At 34.3% G+C, this 13039-nt stretch overlaps 1 protein-coding gene across 1 annotated transcript in view; it reads left to right on the top strand.

Moving 5' to 3' along the window:
- Window positions 1-765: 765 nt before the first annotated feature.
- Window positions 766-13039, top strand: part of LOC126821984 (uncharacterized) — a 49589-nt gene continuing 37315 nt past the window's right edge. The window contains exons 1-10 of the mRNA XM_050550686.2: window positions 766-905; window positions 3575-3664; window positions 5888-6049; window positions 6813-6938; window positions 7083-7199; window positions 8003-8110; window positions 8939-9061; window positions 10315-10421; window positions 11054-11220; window positions 12277-12385. Coding sequence (XP_050406643.1) covers window positions 3613-3664; window positions 5888-6049; window positions 6813-6938; window positions 7083-7199; window positions 8003-8110; window positions 8939-9061; window positions 10315-10421; window positions 11054-11220; window positions 12277-12385 — 1071 coding nt within the window. The 5' untranslated portion in view covers window positions 766-905; window positions 3575-3612. The remainder of the gene's footprint in view (window positions 906-3574; window positions 3665-5887; window positions 6050-6812; window positions 6939-7082; window positions 7200-8002; window positions 8111-8938; window positions 9062-10314; window positions 10422-11053; window positions 11221-12276; window positions 12386-13039) is intronic.

Below are 13039 nucleotides of genomic sequence, written 5' to 3'. Positions count from 1 at the left end.
CTATAATTTGTTATAATCCAGTCAACGTTTAGGTCGCTCGATGGTCTAAAGGGGCGTGTCATATGAATAAATGTCGAAGTAATAACTTATATAAAATTTGAAGCCAGAAAAGAAAGACCCCCATTAGGTAGATTTAGTTCTTACACAATGCATCTTTAACTACATGACAGTAGGAATGAAATCTTCATATGCCGTTACTTGGCTGCCGCATCTATTTGTATATCAAATTACATTCTTTTGAGGGAAATTTAACATATAAATGTTAATCAAAAATAAAATGCTGCTCATAAGAAATAAATATTCGTTTATAGAAACCGTGATATTAAAATTCATGAGTCAGAGATTTCATTAGAAATTTATAGCAATATAAGTAAAATATTCTAATGCAAAATCTGGACACGTACCACGCAAATGTAAAATTAAACACTGATATCCAGCTCTGGTTTATTGCTATTATAATTCAAGTTTCACTATATTCAAATTCTCCTTTAGGAATACATATAATTATCGAGGATTGTTTATATGTATTTTAAATATTCATTTATGCGTCTAATGACATAATGAAATAGGCCCCATTGATTAAGGGTTATGAGCGAGTCTCGGCCAAGATAAATCTCAAGTAACCAATCAAAGAACAGAGTAATGGCACCATCTGTTGCAAAAACGGAAATCTGCCTTAATATTCCTTTCATATACTCAATTTATTATAACATTCCTATACGGTACCTTCTACGTCGACGAAAACAGCTTGTATATTCTTATTGACTGTGGACTATATTATCGACTTGTTTAAGTTTTGAATATACAAAGTGACTAATAAGCTTGTAGTGAAGGCTTATCTTTGCCTTAATCTGTTCAGTTGATCAGACTGGGGTGAGCTAAGTTGCCGATAGTTCTGTAGGCAGGTAGGTTTGGAAATTAAAACAATTTTAGGATATGTTTATAAATATATTGTAAGAATCACATTTTGTAGTATATAAGGAGTAAACAAATTTGATATAATTATAACAATCTTTATTATAACAGAAATATAAACCACTTCCATACATTGTTCCCATCTATTATATTCCACTTTGATCAGATACCTCTTTATATTATTTGAGACAGAGATGATCTCATTTCCAAAATGTTTTCATGACTAAAATTAAAACAATACGATTAACAAATCGAAGTTTTGAAATATCAAATAATTATTACGAAAAAGAACAAACCTTTTATGTCTACGAACTTTCTCCAAATATTCCAGAAAATAATCATAATCAGAACAATGAACCCTAAAAACCGACAAGTATTTTAGGTGACAGGAACCTAGGCAAGCAACTTATGTTACTATTTATCTGCATTTTATTTGGATATAAATAATCATTTGTCAAAGCAAACTGTCGTTCATTTGCAATATTATAACTTTTGTTAACGTTCAAGGAATAAAACGGAGTAATAACTCTTTATTGATTCTATTTAGTGACATTTAGTCAATGTTCAGCTAGCCGTAGACGACAATCCTTCAAAACAAGTTTTCCAATCGTAAATACCACAAATCACCGCCTTTGTATATTTGTTATACGGATTTAAAACTTGGGACGGCGAACTGAAAACCCAGTTATATATACATATATGATACACACAACCATTACAGACGCCTTCCCAAGATTAACAGTAGGACGTTAAGCTTACACTTTCACTTCACTTACACTTACATACACCATCCCAAGATTAGCGCGGGAATTATGCAGGGATCGATGTTATATCATTGTCTTTTATAGTTCTATATTAATGACGTTTTTAACAATAATATTACAATAGCTTATACATTATTTACAGCGGCATTCAGTAATTGAGAAACACATCATTACTTTTTAAAACTTAATTTGTATTTAAAAACGATACAGTTGTATCATTAAAATTTTGCAACAGAATTCGATTTTAAGATTACATTTGCTTTTTACTGTGAGTCTTGGACAATAATAAAGTCGCATAACAATCTAAATAACTTTGATGAAAAACATTTTGGTTCAGAACATTTTAGTCCACAATTAATTCCAATTCAAGTTATGTCCTTTTAAAGTTTGATTTCATTGATATCACATTGCTTTTTTTTATTTCTTCGATTTCCTCACAATACAATCCATTCTTCATGTGGGTTTATGTATGCTCGATATTGCTTAATACATGATAACAACTATTACATTTGAATTTTGAAATAAAAATGAAAAAAGCTGGCTTCTTGTGCCTTGATCTTATCAATGATCTGTGATTACTCTAACCATTAAACAACCATCTCAACAAAGTAATTGAATGGCATATGTTGGTTATAACGATATATTAGCAAACGATAGCACATTTATATTTATCATTCGTGGCGCGTAGTATCGACAAGAAGTATACTTCCACAACTGTAGTGTCTAACTGAAACTTGAGACAATTTCGGCATAGAAAAATATGGATTATAATATTAATATTATTACTAACCTAACAAATTAGCTGTTGTTTTAGTGATCTTTTTTATGCCAAATCTCGTGGATATCTCTACTAAACAAAAACACCAAAGCATCGGTGAGAAAATGTACTATTCACTTTTTGATATTGATATGAAGATAACCAACGTTCCGGTAATTTATTATTAGCCTAACTTCGGGGGGGGGGGCATTTTTTGCTTCGTGTGATTACAGGGGCATAGTTGACTATGTTAATGTGCAAAACCAACAAAATTTCATTGGACACAATCAAGCAAAATAACAGTAAGTCAATTATTCATTGTGATAAATTTGCATATGGAAATGTGTCACCAGGTGTTATGAAATCAGTACATATTTCACACGGCCATTAAGATTTTACAATGCCAAATGTGGAAAGATCATATGACTTAAAGAGTAAGTACAGGAGGGCCGCACCACACATGCATAATTCCACACGACAAACCCGTGGACAAGGCATATACATAGGCAGTGCAAAAAATAAACAACAAGGGTATATTACGGCTTTAAATTTTAGTGACCGAGTGGTCTAATTAGTTGCCTTTCGTGATTTACTACAAAGACCGTATTTGTCAAAAGAAAGCCACGCCTGTCTAATGTCGTTAGATTTTTATCGGTTACGAAAAATAATGAAATAGAGATTTATGGTAGTTCCAAAATTATTGATTTATAAATTTAAAAGGCGATCAAACATATGCTTAACGGTTAACCGTTATCCCATACTACATAAAGGGAGAGAAAATGTGCTACGAGGGAAATTTTGTCCGGACAGCGGCGCTATGGCCTACTCTTATATCGAATTCCAACTGCCAAGGGATATTTTACGTGCACTCCAATGTGCACACGGGACTTCGGTTGGTCGTCCCCTCCGAACAACTTGACATCTGTCCTGCACCACTGACAAGGGGAAACCTCATTCAAAACTAGCCCATAGATCTGAATTACGATATGAAGTTTATTAATCACAATTGGATAATCGAGACTTTGTTTATTATCTTACCAGTGGTACTTGACATTCGAGACTATCTTGTCAAAACTTCAAACACTCATAAATGTTATATAATCCGCCTGTAACTAAACAACCTGTTTATTTTTTTCAGTAGAAAAAAGGCGTTCCGACGCCAAGAAATCAAACAATATGATATTTATTGCTGCCGCGCTGATCTTTATTGCACCAATCGCTTCTGCAGGTAAGTTCACATTATTTTGTCCTTCAAGAAACATAAACCATGGAGAAGAGCTACTGATTTATGGTTTCAGTTTTGTTTTTGTTGTGCCTATATAGAGTTGCGTCACATTTTGTTATATTGTATTAGCTTGATAACGCTGAGAGAATACTCTTCGAAATAAATCAGTATTATAATTTCTGATAAATAATGATCAACGAAATAAGTGAATAGTCCAAATTGAAATGCAATCTTTTGTGCCAGTTTAGTCTATGCTATGCATTTTTTCTTTAAAAAAAAAAAAAACAACAAAAAAAAAAAAAAAAAAAAAATTATGTGGTCGTTTGTGACTCGGCCATTTTTTGATTATTTCCGCTTTGTATTGTGGTTTGTGTTTTTGTTTGTTCATTTCAAACGGCGCTCGAAACCATTATATCCATAGAGTACACGTTTTTAGTTGTTGTTGTTGTTAGTGTTTAACATCCGCTTCCACCGAAGGTGATATCGCAGACAAGTTGTCTTTTTTTATTTTCATGATCTTAGCGCACGCGCAGGGGTCTTTCGTGTGGGAGGAAACCAGAGTACCCGGAGTAAACCCACGAGGTTGAGAAGGCCCCCCTATCTCCATGCCACATACGCTCACACCAGGGATCGAAACCACAGCCGCAAGCCAGAGGTGACCGGCCAGCTAGAGGTCGAAGCGTGACACTCTAGACCACTAGGCCATCCCAACCCCCCATTCTCTTAAATAGTAGGGTCCCATATTTTCACAGTAAGATAACCACATCAATATTGACTGAAATGGACCAGTATTGGATTCTAATTCGTGTTTTTAATTCCGAATATTATGGATAATATTGAGTTAGAGGTTTAGCCCCTTTAAATAAGATCTACTACAAACTATAGTTCACATTAACTGAACTAAGTTCTTTTTGTTATAATTATGGAACGCTACAATAATATTATACTGGTATTGTAGCAATGCCCTTATTGGATTTTTGTGACCTCCCACCCCACTCAGGAATCTTGTTTGTTTATCATGTTCCTGTAAATTCAGCACCCCCACACCCATTATTCCAGTAGGATTCAGACTTTTCAATATCATTCTACAGTTTCCTCACAATTCTTATCTGTTTATATGCTTGCGCACACATAAAAGAAACCTTGACAGTTGGAAATCGAAGGCGGAAACGTCACTGTGCGAGCAAAATTCTTCTACATCGCATTGCATACTTAACCATAGAAATAATAACTAAATTAGGATGTTTGTCTCGAAAAGACACGATATTGAAGCCTTTGTTAATATACCGTCCCATTTACAACCATTAGGATAAATTAAGAATTTCTTGTAGAGACGCCATAATCTGTATCCCTACATGTGAAATTGAACGATCTGGCAAGCTTTTTATTCCTTATTACTAGACTTTACATTGGGTTTCACTAGTAAGCGTCAAGCGGAAAGTAGTGGACTGCAATTGATAAAGGGATATCAATTGCCTGTTGCAAGAAAGAAAACGGTGACGGTGGTAAACAGGAGTCGCCATCTAGTACTGAGAGCGATTCAGGCATCAGCAATGTCTTAAATTAATTAAAGATGGGTTCCCAGAAAAGTATTTATCGGGTGGTTATTTCCAATAAAAGTATGGCAATTTTGGTATATATGGAAAGTAGAGATATCCAATCTTACTAGAAAAATACTGAATTCCCCGAAAAACACTCATGGAGCGTATACAGGACAAAAATGTAAGGGTTCCCCTAATCGACAGCCTGACGATTAGGAATTTCTGCACGCGTGATGTGAAAGGTCACACACGAATATTGACCGCTTGATGTACAAGTTGATAATCTTTATGAAGAGTTAGACGTCCTATGTCTGACTTCTGAGAGAGGTAAGTCACGTGACGTAAACATGACTTGGTTTGATCGAATTTTTATAGCAGGACATTCCTTGGCAATTACAATGTTTGAGAAGGATTTAAAGCAAAATTATGACAAATTAATTAGTTTGAATATGATTTAGTCCTTATATACCATTAAATCACCCAGTTTGTACACGGGGGAATGTATCTTTAAATCAATGTATGATTAAATTTATCATTGAAATTAATTGTGCTACCATTTTTTCTTTGTTTTAATTGCTTCATGTCCCACTTGTTTACTTATTATTTATGTGACGATTGTTCACGTTTTGCCTAATTGCTACCCGTACTTTAATTTATAAGATGTAACTTACATTGTCTATTCCAGTCGAGATACCGTTACTCCCTGGTAATTGTTCCGAGGCGTATTTTTTCTGTCATGAATTAGCGAAATGCGAAGAGGTAAATGATACCAGTTTTAGATGTGTGTGTGAAGCTGGAACAATTGGTGATGGATTAAAAGCAGAGGGTCAATCCGGCTGTAAACACAGTAAGTCCAATAGTTTGTCATAATATTATTTTATTTTAGATATAAGCGTTTTTACAATTTCCAGTGTAATTTACATATTACAAGTGTAATTTACAAATTGCAAACTTCTTAGAGTGATTTACACATCTCAAATATCTAAGAGTGATTTACACATCTCAAATTCTAAGAGTGATTTACACATCTCATATTCTAAGAGTGATTTACAAATTTCAATCGTGATTTATAATTTACAAGTGCGATTTACAAAATATCACACGTACATAACTTACAAATTTCAAACATGGTTTACAAACATCGCAATCACAAAAGTCTCAGATTCAAAATCAAACCAGGATGAATTATTGTCATTATAAATTCAGGCGATTCGGCATATCACTTCAATTCGTATCTATAGGTGATTCTTTCATTTCATACTTTCATCGTAACCATACCTTGACATCAGACATATTTTTCACCCAATTACCTACGAATTATCGTAAATGCTTCGTAGCCTCTCCAGATTCACTACGATCTTTTTTGATTTTTTGGCCGAATCGCTACGAATTTCGATTAATTTCGATTCGCCACTGTTCGGGTCAATTTGTAGCATTCGTAGCCAACGCGAAGGCCGGGCATTAGCAAAGTAAAGCGTCCAAACGACCACAAAGATTACTTTGAAGGGTTAATCTGTCACATTAAGCTACATACCATATGAAAGTTGACGTCAGCAGTTTTAAGTGTAAAAAGAGTTCTCCTTAATCATGTTTTATGTTGTCTATTGTAGCTGTGTTTCCATGTACTAATGATGCTAACTGCCACATTGATGGATACTGTAATAAGACAGATTCTGCCCTTCCTGTGTGTAATTGCAAAAAAGGTTTTACGGGAGATGGCAAGAACAACTGTGATGGTAAATACACCTTTTCAATCTGATTTTCTATAAAAACAAATTCCTGGAAGCTATTGCTTAAAAGTATATTTAATTGAGGTTAAGAAGCAAGTTCCTGGAAGCTATTACTTAAATAGTAACTGAGTAACGTTTTGTATGTTTCAGATATCGACGAGTGTTTAGCCAACCCATGTGACCAGAACGCCAACTGTCAAAACAACAAACCTGGTTTTAAATGTGTTTGTCTTCCAATGTTTACCGGTGATGGCTTCAAATGTTCTCGTATGTGACTATACTTTTTTTGATGTTATATGATATAATAGCTTATGAACATAACGCTCAACAATAATGTGTACCTCTAGTTTACACGAAGCTCCCACCTCCAATCCAATTGTTGTAAAACTGACTTGAGAATACCCTGACGTTTTTAGCTAAAATGACGTAAATCCAAGACAAAAATGGGCCACAAACTACGCAAGAATACAGGTGTATTAACTTCTTTAGCAGTCCCCCGAGTGTATTTTACAACCTGGCTCCTGGATATAGGTCAACTTATAAATTGGCTGTCTCTCTCTTTAATATACGCCTTTAGATGTTATAATGTATATAAAGAAATATAAATAAGCCACACATTTGTAATACACACATAAAATAATACATTATCATTACAATAGCTTATATATAACATTAGGTAATATGCGACAAAAAGCTTAAAGATATAACCCCTCTTTTTTCAGGAACATTTTTTATAGATGCATAAAATAATATAATATCATTATAATAGCTTATATATAACTTTAGGTAATATGCGACAAACAGTTTTAACGACAAAACACAATCTCTTTTTCAGGAACATTTGTTATACATGCATAAAATAATATAATATAATATAATACCATTACAATAGTTTATATATAACATTGGGTAATATGCGACAAAAAGCTTAAAGATATAACCCATCATTTTCTAGGAACATTTGTTATACATGCATAAAATAATATAATATCATTATAATAGCTTATATATAACATTGGGTAATATGCGAAAAACAGTTTTAAAGCTATAACATAATATCTCTTTTCCAGGAACATGTAGTGTAAAACAAGACTGTTTTCAACCTAATGGTGATTGTATAGAAAATTACTGTAAATGTAACGCTGGTTACACTGGTGATGCTTTTACTGCTTGTGATGGTAACTATATTATTTCTATCCCAAACAAATATTCGAGAATAAGAGATAGGAGAACACTTGCCATTGAATAACCGCTATCTATTGTCCATATAACATCAAACACGGTTATACTATTTCTGGGGTTTCCATCTATTTTATATTAGATGTACCTTTTTATGATTAAACGATAGCCCAAAATCCATGAAACAAAACATCACGACATTGCTGGTTTTGCGATTTCGCTATTTAAATATGATGGTGTCCGATAAGAAAATGACAGATGACACAATGTCACAATGAAATCCCTTCAGCTGAGAATAGGCAATGTTTTAATCATGTATTTTATCTTCTCACCTGTACAAAAAATACCAACGCCAATATACTTAGTGCGAGGGGCTGGTTGAATGATCTACCACGTTAGTCTCGAAATGACGTCGTGTTAATACAATCTGTTTTAATGAATGATCTTAGATTGACAGATTTCCATTTAAAGAAAATAGTTAATTTTTAATGGATATCTAAACATTTAACACGTTTGGAGTTCAAGCTTAATTAACTAAGAAACTGAATTTACTTCGCATCTTATCTTTCACGGCAACATGTAAATATCATTCAAACGGATATTCCACAATGTAAGGCATAACTATTAAAACCTGTAAAAGAAATAAGCATTTCGTCAACTAATTCTTATTTATTTAATTAGTTATTAATATTTGGGCCATTGACTAAAGACCAGTCTCAGATATCTCTTAATTCGGCTTTGGATACATTATATGTCAACTAAGGAATATATCAAACAGTTTATTAATTCTTAAAATAATGCACATTTATTTCTTTTTAATGAAATAGATATTGATGAATGTAAAACTGGAGACTTTGTCTGTACAGACCCAGCAGTTTGTGTTAATGAGCCCGGTACTTATACATGTGGCTGTCCAAATGGTTACAAAGGAAATGGTGTAACATGTACAAGTAAGTGAACAAATAATTGAAACTCTAAAACAATCAATGCTTTTCGATTATTGGATATGCCATTCAGTTATTAGGTGATTTAACAATACACACAATGTCTACGATATCACCTCGGTGGAAGCGGACGTAAAATACAACCAACTCACACATACACACACTTGATGCAGTGCTGTCGTATTAACACATGGCACAGCCCCTAGACTTCGAGCTTCTTTGGCACCCTTGACAATCCCCAACGCCCCCACTACCGCGCGAATTTCACGCTCTCCATTCGTACAATTTATTACAATAGTATTAAAGAGTATTTAATGGAGTAACAAAGAAAATAACATCATCACCAGACAACCTTTAAGGAAGTAAAGCAATACCAACATACCGGTACTGTACAAACAACATAAACATTTTTCTTTCACAAGAGAAGCTGTCATTGGGGCTCAGTACATTCCCATGTATACATGGGTACTTCATTTTGACCTTACTGAAAAATTGAGATTAGAGCGAGGTGGGTGTAATCCCCTACTTGTATCAAAAAGGATTACAATAAATTAATTTCAGTGACGCACAGGATGCGTTTGCCGTTTCCATAGCGTTAACTCTATACACATGTGGCATCGGCCCCTGCTTTTGATGGGCCCTACTGTTGGCGATCTCCCCTAGGCTTCGGCCATGCCAGCCTTTAGGATAATACGGCATTCATGACTTAATTTGGTAAAATGGCAGAGATGGTTGGGCTTACAATTAAACGTACCTGTTTATGAAGCTAGCAAGGTACATAGCCTACTTTCAAATTTATATGGTTCAATCCTCTCGTCTTGTTATTTAAACATGCATTATGCAGAAACCAAAAGTGTCTACTGCAGATTTTTTTTTATGCCTTAAATGTTATCTAACTTATTAATTTGACACGATTTAACTTATCAAGACCATAATTAACCCACGATGCCATCGTTAGCCGGTGATATTTAATGGATTTGAATAGTTTTGTGATGGATGAGTTAACGTAAAAGTGGATAATCGAGATTTTGTTTATTATCGTACAAACAGTAGTAATGATGATCGGGGGTAGCCTCAAATTGAATGGCTAATATCTCGATTCAGAGTGAAGTAGTTTTGATTGAAATTTTAAGTATATTCAGTTTTCATTATCTATTTTTTTTAACTATTATAGCGAGAACTGTGAACTCTATATCTAGTCTTACCTAATGCCCCTTTAATTAATATTCGGGTTCCTATATTGTATATCTAAATTTCAGAATTACCAAAAAACTGTCATGAAATATACCAAGAAGATCCTTCAGCAGTTAGTGGGAGAATGTTTGAAATAGACCCTGATGGTACTGATCCGCTGGATGCCATGCAGGTAATAAGTGTAATAATATGAGAGATATTTTAGATAAATTGGTGGGTGCAAGATTTGACTTCTTGTAACAAGAATAACGATTCATTGGGTGCTCTTTTAATTCAACCTGCATACCAACCCCAAAATCTCATCTTCTGAAACCCATGTCACTGTTACGGTAAGCTCAATCATTGTTATGATAGAAGCAGGAATTTTTGTCCGAACAGCAGCACAGAATTTCAACTGTCAAGGGTTCTTTTGCGTGCACGCCAATGTGTCCACGGGACCTCGGGTTTTCGTCCCATCCGGACGACTATACGTTGCCCCTTGCTAGGCTTCCGTCCTGCACCACTGTCACGGGCAAACCACGCCGAAAAATCCTGATGAACTTTCTCAGCCAACACCGGAATCGAACACGGGACCTCCAAGTAAGCGAGTCCGCGTCTTGCTCACTGAGCTACCGCGACTCCTCATGCGCGAAGCAGGTTATTCTACTTAATCCAGAAAATCATTTAGGGAGATGATACAGATGACCAGACTTTCTAGAACACTTTATACCACTTCCAATTTGTGGACCAATTTTTTAACCAGGCATTGTATATAGTAAAATAATGATACAGTTTTATAGTTATTATCTCAATTATTGTTTTTAGGTGAAGTGTGAATTCAAAGATAATATTGGGATAACAATAGTTATAGCTTCAAAAAATACACCTCAACCAATTCACTCACAAGAAACACCAGTTGAATATAAGGGTATCTCACCAGAACAAATTAAAGGTCTTGTAGATAATTCAGAATTCTGTTATCAAACTCAATGGTAGGTGTGTCAAGTATTCACTTCCTAGAAATTGTACAAGTTGAATAGTTGCAAATTTATTTCAGATATATTAGATCATTTCGGATACTTTACTATGTAAACATGTCTTCATTTTTATACCTTGCTATAATCATCGAATGCTGACGTGCTTGGTCGCCTTATAACCCTTGGTATCTTTATTCATCAGTCCTGCAATGACTGGAAAGGATATCATAAGTGTTAACACCCATTCCTATCCCATACAAAGTTTTCAGACAAATTATTTCCTCCAGAATTTGATTATCTTCCTTATAGCAATATGATGATTTACAGACACAATAGTCAGCCCAAGCGTAATGATATATTTTAAAGAGACTTTTTATTTTACAAGCACCTGAGTCAAAAACTCTTCATATTCCTGAAGCAGTGGCCCGAGAAATCCCTCTCTGGCCATTGCTGGATTGGCTGGCTTCTGATACTTGAGCTTTTGACTCTTGAGGGATTGTGTATGTTCTTCCTGTTCAATCAAATCTATCCCAAGTACAGCAACATGACAGCCCTTCGTTTAATCTGGGGTCTTTCCTAAAACTTTCGACAGTGATTTAAGGTATTAAAAACGATGAAAGTATTGTTTACAATGTATCCATGTTGATAGCCTCGTTTGTCACGCAATTAGTTTTTCTGCAATATTCTGCTATGCACTGGTTAATTGGGCATAATAATATTTTGAGTCATGACGTAACGTTATGTAAACATATTTGGTCCAATTTGGAGCTCTGTTTGAAGCGTAATGATAAGTTTTATATTAGCTGTTAGCTATTGGTTGTTAATCGGACTATTGACCAGTCATAATTTGGAACAGAAAATTTGCTTCCTTTACAGCAGTGTTAAGTGGGATTAGCTCTAATCAAACGAAACACTGCGAGGAGTATGACAACTAGAAAAGACATAATATTATGTTTAAACTATCGCCTGCCTTTCCAGCTCTTACCATGATTGATAAAGTGATGCTTATTCCTGAAATTATTTACGTTCAAACAATGTCTATAAAACATTCCGTGCTGATATTATTTCCAGGATAGAATGTACTGGAGGATATAATCTATATCAAGACAATATGATGGAATGGACAGACTCTAATGGTACTACATATAGATCATGGGGAGGATCTGGTCAGGATGGAAATGTAAGTACTTATGATCGCAAAACTTTAACTATACTTACCACAAACTCAATCCAAAAAGTATTCCTTTCACAGATATAAATTTATGACTAATACGAATATTGAACACAAATCCCAATAAAACTAATGGCAGATTATGCGATTTCTTAAAGATGCATTATGTAAGATTTAGATAAAGAGCTGGAAGTTCTCGCTACAAAGTTAATAGTTTACAAATACATAATACAAAATGAATATATTGGAAATTTCATTCAAATTACTTTATTTGGAGCGATGTTATGACTGTTTGAAAATATAGCGTAGATCGTTTATTATCGTAACAGCGGTACTTGACAATCGAGATTTAGCCTTGATTGTCCATTTTATTGTTAATGTTAAATTTATGTTAAATCCATTTAAATCTCGACCATCAGATGTTCCAGAGAGTTGATTATAGTCTTGACATGTAAATGAATATCTAAATAATATTTTGAAGCCAAAATAAAGACCCACAATAGGCAGATTTAACTCTTACATAATGCACCTTTAATTTATAGAAGAAATAATGCGTTCATTTTCATATCCCCCACCACCCCTATAAAGAGAACAATTCACTAAGATAACTATAATATCAAAAATACATTGTATCACAAATCAAAGTACTGGTTGTATTATGTT

The sequence above is a fragment of the Patella vulgata genome, chromosome 5 (assembly GCF_932274485.2).
Source record: "Patella vulgata chromosome 5, xgPatVulg1.2, whole genome shotgun sequence".
NCBI lineage: Eukaryota > Metazoa > Mollusca > Gastropoda > Patellidae > Patella > Patella vulgata.
The sequence above is the reverse complement of the archived record's forward strand: the minus strand, read 5'-3'. Positions and strand labels throughout refer to the sequence as shown.